This window comes from Protomyctophum parallelum, assembly GCF_964188405.1.
Source record: "Protomyctophum parallelum genome assembly, chromosome: 9".
Taxonomy (NCBI): Eukaryota; Metazoa; Chordata; class Actinopteri; order Myctophiformes; family Myctophidae; genus Protomyctophum; species Protomyctophum parallelum.
Window position 1 is genome coordinate 38288327 of NC_139706.1, and position 7500 is coordinate 38295826.

The following is a 7500-nucleotide window of genomic DNA, read 5'->3' on the forward strand; positions in this document are numbered from 1 at the left end:
AACATGTGAGATGGAGGGATGTTTGAGTGGCAGCTGTAATTGCGGAGCTCCAGCATGCGGGAGAGGCGGAGGAGAGACGAAGAAATAATAACACGGCCAAAAGAAAAACAAAACGGACAGACAGCCAGGGGGAGGGTTCTAAGTTCATGTTGGCCGGGTGACCAGACTGGGGGTAAAGGTCGGCAGGAGGTCAGCTGGAGAGGCCGGCTAATGTTGTGTGCTCAGCGTTGGTTTTAAGATCAGGTTCCATGTAACAGCACTAAATCACAATGCTATTAAATCAAGAAATGTTTAGTCTTGGCTCAGTCTGGGCTTAAACAGTCAGGTTTTTGTTAAGTTTATCATCAGCCATGCAGGGTTTAAACGTGATCCCTGTCATCCCTATTTTTGGGAAAACATATGCCAAAAATAGCACATCTTGAAGATCGACTATTATTGGCAATTCAGGTCAGGTTTACAAAATATAGCAGGATTTAAACGGCTAAGTTTTAGGTAGTAGTGCCAGCTCAGCCTGGGTTTAAACAGATAAGTGTTAGGTACTCTGCAGCGTTAGCTCAGCCTGGGTTTAAACAGTTAAGTGTTAGGTACTCGGCGTTAGCTCAGCTGGGGTTTAAACAGTTAAGTGTTAGGTAGTTTGTGGGATTCAATAAAGTCTTTTGTTGAGTGATGAATCCTCATGAACTCGACAGATCCTTCGGCCCAAACGTTTAGCCAACTGTGAGCTAATTGACACAACAGATGTTTTAGCTGGCAAAAATAAATGAATGAATGAATATAGGGAAATCGTTTCAGTGTTTCAGTGCTATTTACATATACCTTCATTTTGTAGGAATTGACAGATTTTTGTTTCATGATTTTTCTCACTGTGTATCACAGTATGTATTCAATGACTCAGAGAGAGAGAGGGGGGGGACGAGGATGTGAGCATGGAGGAGGATATTATGTTAACTGTTATCACAGCTCTGTTGAGTCAGAGAGATAACTACCATTTGCTGAGATCCTGACTCACACTTACAGCCTGGTTTAATGGAGGACAGACAGCGAAGGACAGGAGGAAAGGAAGAAAGATGCAAAGGGAACTGACAGTGAGGGTGTTTTGTGGTCTCCCTGCAGTGGATGTGGAATGCAGTGTTTTACACCCCCATTAGTTCTCTGTCACAGTGACAGATCACTTAGTACCACCTGGAAATCAAAGGATCCCCATTAAAACCACAGTCGCCTGCAGCTTTACACGTGCATGTGTGTGGGTGTGCATATCTGGTGTGTGTGTGTGTGTGTGTGTGTGTGTGTGTGTGTGTGTGTGTGTGTGTGTGTGTGTGTGTGTGTGTGTGTGTGTGTGTGTACTTACGTGTGCAGGGCATGGATGCAGGGTCCGTCTCTGAGCGGAAGAAGCCTTTGTCACAGGTACATGACGTGGATCCCTCTCTCACTGAGTAGCTGTGGAGTGGACACTTGGAGCAGGAGCCATCTGAGGCCAGGGCGCGGAAGGAACCGATCTTACAGGCTGCAAGAGGCAAACAAATGGTGCTTTGAGCGAGACGCAAAGAATGGTAAAATATATCAGGTACAATAATTCATTTAACTTGCTTATAAAAAAATATACATTTAAAAAACAAATCGAAAATAGTACGACAAAGTATGCAATAGAAGATCTAGTAGATTATAAAAACATTATTGGATTTTTTTCCCACATTGACCCTAAAACACACTTGTTGATTGTCTCGAAAAGTTAATTTATCGTGTAATTGCCAAGAAAAATAACCAAAGCCCTCAAATTCCTCAGGTCATCGTCAGCCAAATATCACAAGAAATATAAGAAGGAAAATAATGCTCATTCCCCCCGTGAGCAACCGGTCAACAACCCGTCTCTATTAGCTAATCTCTCTTCTTTCTTGGAAAGGCAGCGAGTACATGAACTTCATTATTAAGAATAATACAAGATGGCCTGGGCCGTGGCTCAGTGGTTCAGGCACCTTGGCTGGTAATCCAGTCTGGCAGTGTGCCGCGGCTTCGACTCCCGATCCCGACGGCCTTCACTGCATGTCACCCCCCCCATCTCTCTCCCCATTTCCTGTTAGCCTACTGTCTGTCCCTCCATAAATATAAAATAAAGGTGAAAGCCACAAAAAAAACAAAAAACATTAAGAATAATACAAGATAGAAGCAGTTTTCCCTGACACACACATGCGCGCACGCACACACACACACACACACACACAATGCATGTGAAATGGTAACCTAAGTGACACTTTTCCTACTTTGGCGACAGTGCTTGCCTTTCTTTTGACTGACAGTTTGATTGGAGGGCTCCTCTTTCAATGAATCTCCCCCTGCTCTGTCCTTTCCTATAATGGCTGGGGCAGCCTAGCGGCTTGTGTTTCACCCCCTGAGCGCTGAACCAGAAGAGGAGGACAATAGAATGATTCTGTGAGAGGTGCGGTGCAGACAGCCAGGACACCGATTGGGCCAAACAGCCTGTCAATCAATCGTGTGGCCGGGCACTTGGCAATGAGCGGCGAATGGTATTGGGGCCATGCAGAGGGGATAGTGGTTTGGGTTTTTGGGGAGTGGTGGTGGAGTGGATGGGTGGGTGGTGTGTGTGTGTGTGTGTGTGTGTGTGTGTGTGTGTGTGTGTGTGTGTGTGTGTGTGTGTGTGTGTGTGTGTGTGTGTGTGTGTGTGTGTGTGTGTGTGTGTGTGTGTGTGTTGGTGGGGGAGGGGTATTTTCTTCTGCAGTTGACTAGAAGTTTCTAATTATGTTTTATCCTGGTTATGGATTTACCCATCTGTCTCCAGTGGGTATTTCAACATCATAAAAAGGCACAGACATTCACACGCACACTCACACACACACACATGCAGACACACACACACACACACACACACACACACACACACACATACATACACACTCTCCCCCCGAAATAAAACATGTGTTGACAAAAAACACAACTAATTTCCCAAACTGTATTCAAAACCATGAACTCCCACACCACAGCCATAAATCCACTATGAAATCCTACATGCAAGGAACACTGTCTTGTAAACAGACTCCCACATGTATATGCTACGCTCAAAATTTAGATCAATGCCTCTCCACATATACCACACACAGGAGGAATTCCACCCTCCAAGAAAAACACATTCCATCATTCAAGAAGCAGTCGTCTCCTCATACACACATACAGACTACAGAGAGGATCCACAAACCCTGTAAACTTAGGGAAATCCCTTCCTTGGAGGCATAATAATAAAGTTGGGCTCTTTGCCCTGCAGCCTCTCTCTCCCCAGTGGTTGGATTAGCGTAGCCTAGCGTTAGCAGAGCCAGGCTAGCTGCTACCTGCTGAGCCTTTCTCTATACCCATCCACCCAGTCAATCAGGGCCAAATCGTTGCCGCTTCACTCGCTAACGCTAAGCTAAGGGCCTCTTTGATTATAGCCTGCAGGGGTGCGAGAAGCCTCTGCTTCTCCTCGCTGTCACACACAGAAGAGAGATTAGACGCGGAGGTGCTTTGTGTTATCGCTCTATCTTTAAGGGTTTCTGACAGTCCCTTAACGCCTAATCACTTCACAAGAGACACAGACGCTAGGACTTGTGGGTGTTGTTTGTAAGGGGATGAGAGAGGGGGAGGTTGTGACCGTTTCGGGTGACAAAACGCAAACTAGCTAGGGTTTGTGGTTGTGCGCTGACCAGGAAAGCATCCAAAGGTCAATGTGTGGGCAACCAGCTGTTTTAGGCTGATGACTTCATACAAAAAGCTGGAGAGAGAGAATTAATTGATCTGCATGCTTCAGGGCCTTTGGGCTTTAGCCTCTTTAAAAAGAGATGCATCTCAAGTCTCACACGGTGCGCAGTTGACGAGTTTTTCAGTCTGCGATGATTAAGCTGTCCCAGGCTCACCCCAAAGTGCCATATAGCTGTCCTTTAAACCCCTCCTCACTATTGCACTATTGCACTGTGCTGCCGTCCAATCCTGCGATATTCTGCAACTCGGAAATTGTGTTTGAAAATATGACATCAACATACAAATCAATGTTTACAGGAGCAGCTATCCTGCAGAAAGGAAATGGCACAGGCAGCGAGAGGGTGATACTCAAGTAAAGCTGGAGAATTTGGTTCCCATTAGCAGTGTGTGTGCGAGAGAAGAGACCACAGTAGTGGGTGGTCCAGGAGGCCGTGCCTTCGGTGAGGAATCTCCCTTAAGACTCACTGGATTTATCACTGTCCAGGCCAGCCGTGGCAAACCCACACTGAGACATAGACACACATATATTCACACACACGTGAACACACATGGATTCGGTTTTTACGGCTTCTAGCTGAGAAACCCTCATCATATCCTCTCTTAGAAAGCTCTCGTAATTCCATATTTTCCACACCCCTCTGCCTTCATGTCCACAGGGCCTGTTTTTCACGCAGTAACTCTCCACTAAGTTTTTCCTTTATATATTTTTTTACATTATTCGATTTCTTCTTACTCTTCCCTTCCATTTTCCTCCTCTATCTCTCTATACCACTCTCCTCGTCTCTCTAGCTCTCTCGTTCTCTGCAGGCCTCCTTTCAGACAGAGAGGGTTTGTCAGGTGCCAAATCCCTGAGCTGAAAGATCAAAGGCAGACAAAGGGACTGGTGACTTACTGTTCTATTCTGGATCTGCTCAGAATGGAATCCCTCATAGACCAGGACATCACATTCTTTCACCCCTTTTCTCTCCCCCCCCCCCACCAGCTCTTTCAGACTTTCACTCATTCAATCCTCTTCCATTGCTTTAGTCCATCCCCCCCTTTTGTCCACTCCTTCCTCCTCCCTGTCCCTCTGACCGTTGTCTCTCAGCTGAAGCACATTTGGAGGAAAGAAGGGGGTGAGAACATTGGGGTACGGCTGAGGAGCAGGCTTAGGGAGTTAATGAGTAGTTTTGTCCGGGCGGTGGGGATTCTGCTGGCTGAATTGGCCACGCGGCATGAGGAGAGAAATGGTAACTGCTGCTCGTGACAAAAAAAGATCTATCTCCCGCCATATCCACAAAAAGCCAAGGATACAATAGTGCTACCCACGCGGAAACCATCTAAAACGCTGAGTTTCCTTCAAAGTAGCAACTACCTACACAACAGACTTTGAAAAGCTGCGGACGCTGCGTGCACTACAGCCAAAAGAAAGGGGAAAAAACACTCTACCCACATATCGACCCACGTAAACCCACCTCCAGTGACCCACACACAAAGCTAGATGGGCCGGTAACTGTGCAGCCTACACAACAAAGCCTCCAATTCACAAGGGACTAAGAGTATGAGAGCATACTCGTGCTAGAAAAGTGATCCCAAAACTCTGGAATGCAATGCACAATAACTGGGCTTGCCCTGACTGCACAGTAAGCGTATAACCAAAAAGGCATTACGTTCAAACTATATCGCTTTACCATGCCCTTTTATCGCAGTGCTTTATTTTCTTTAGGTGATGAAACTCGGTCACTCTCTCGTAGTCATAACAGACAGCAAGTGCTCTTCAGTCGCAGTCAGAGGCATCCTCACAAAGCCGCCCTTTGAAAAGGGAGCGATCAGTTTTCAAGACCTCAGGGCAAGGAGAGCCTCTCCTTCTCCTCCACCTTAAGGAACAGGATTCTCTATTCAGCCTCCCTGTTCTGCCCTAGTCCTCTCTCTCTCTTTGTGTCTCTCCAACCTCTTTCTGTTGGTCTCCCTGTGGAAGGCTGTCGGCTGCTCAGATGGCAGCACCAGTCAGAATGCATTGCTATTCCAGTAGCGCTTTGTTTACCCCTGCGAGCAGTCCTTGACTGAATAAAAAACAAACCCTGCATTGAAAGTCAGGGATGTATAAGTTCTCCACTCCCACACACATGCACGCACGCACTAATAAAAGACCATCTATATCCATACACCTGAGCTGCTGGCTATTAGAAGATATAACTAGCTGCTAACCATTAGCATCTGTCATTAGAACAGCAGGAGAATGGAGCAGGTTAACTCATTAATTCTGTCGCCGGGGTTATTAATTACCTCCGGCTCCGACGCTGACACACAGCCACACGGCCAGCGAAAGCCATCAGTGTGATAGATGAGGGACACACGGTCACCGAAACCGATCACCATGATTGATGACGTACACTCGCTACCCGTCTTAACCTTGACCTGGAGGGAACACGGGTCCCGAGGGTGCTAACATTCGTAACAATGCTAACCAAACAAAGATAGCGCTGACGCTGACTTCATTGCTAGTGTTAATTAGGAGAAGAACAAAAGCCAGTGAGGCTAACAACGCTAACAATATAAAAGCCAACCTCGCTGACAATCATGCACCCTGAAAACTGTATCTCAGGCCAAGGTGCATGAGAGTTGCCAGCAGTCTGTCTGTCAAGTGGCCGATGATTTATAACTGTATTTTTGCTCGACGCAATTCATCAAACCCACCCAAGAAGCTGCCCTAATTAAAATGTCTCCAACCTGACACTTATGAATACAAGCCAAAGAACCAGATGAGCTAAAAACAGAGCTAGGATGGAAATGACTAAGAGAAAAACTGCTTCCGAAAGTCATAACAGTTACGATGGGCAACATTTTAAATGAGTTAAACACACACAAAGAATAACACACTCAACACGCACAGAGAACTCCCAGTAAAACAGGCCAGGGTCCTTTACTAACAACATGGATCTTGAGCAACTTTGGCCCTCAGCGCTGTGGTGCCCACTATTGTTGTCTCCACCAGGCCGAAGGCATGGGGGGAGAGTATGTTTTGCACTCCGTCCGTCCGTCCGTCCGTCCGTCCGTGTGTGTGTGTGTGTCCGTCCGTGTGTCCGTGAGCAGCTAATCTCGGCCACCGTTAACCCGGTCGATGCCAAATTTTGCACACACACTCCCTGGATGCCAACGATGAACCTCTGCCCCAAACTTTCCAGAGCGGCCTGTTATAGCGCCACCAGGAGGCCGCTTTGTGCAAAACAAGTTTTTGCACAGTACACCTACAGATTTTGTCCAAACATCACGCAAATTGGTACACAGTCTCTCTAGAGCCATTCAACGAAACCGGTCTTTCAGATTTCTCACACTCCATCCTGAAATCCACATTCCCACTAGGCCGAGGACGAAATGCCACATGAACAATTTCAACTCAGCCTCAAGGTGGCGCTATAACTGGCCGAAAAGTGTTTTTACCTCTACCTGCACGGATCTGTGGATAACTTTGTATGCCAACTCCCTAGAGGCCAAGGAAAAACCTTTGTCTGGAATTTTCACATCTGTTCTTTATAGCGCCACCAGGAGGCCGACATATGTAAAACACATTTTCTATTATTACTCCTTCAGATTTTATCCAAATTTCACGCAAATCGGTACACAAGATCTCCATAGTCATGTGATCAAGACAGGTTTGTTTGATTTCTCATATTCCATCCTGATTGGCCACGATTGGCTCCTACAGTTTTCAGGAGTAGCCCGCTTTGTACAAATCGCCACAACTCCTCAACGCAGCGTCCGATTGCGATGAAACTG

The 7500-nt window shown here is 46.5% G+C and overlaps 1 protein-coding gene across 2 annotated transcripts in view; it reads right to left on the reverse strand.

Moving 5' to 3' along the window:
- The window catches only part of epha4l (eph receptor A4, like), a 58677-nt gene that overhangs the window by 31818 nt on the left and 19359 nt on the right, over window positions 1-7500 (reverse strand). For both annotated transcript variants that reach the window (XM_083773833.1, XM_083773832.1), the window contains exon 4: window positions 1349-1504. In XM_083773833.1, coding sequence (XP_083629959.1) covers window positions 1349-1504 — 156 coding nt within the window. The remainder of the gene's footprint in view (window positions 1-1348; window positions 1505-7500) is intronic.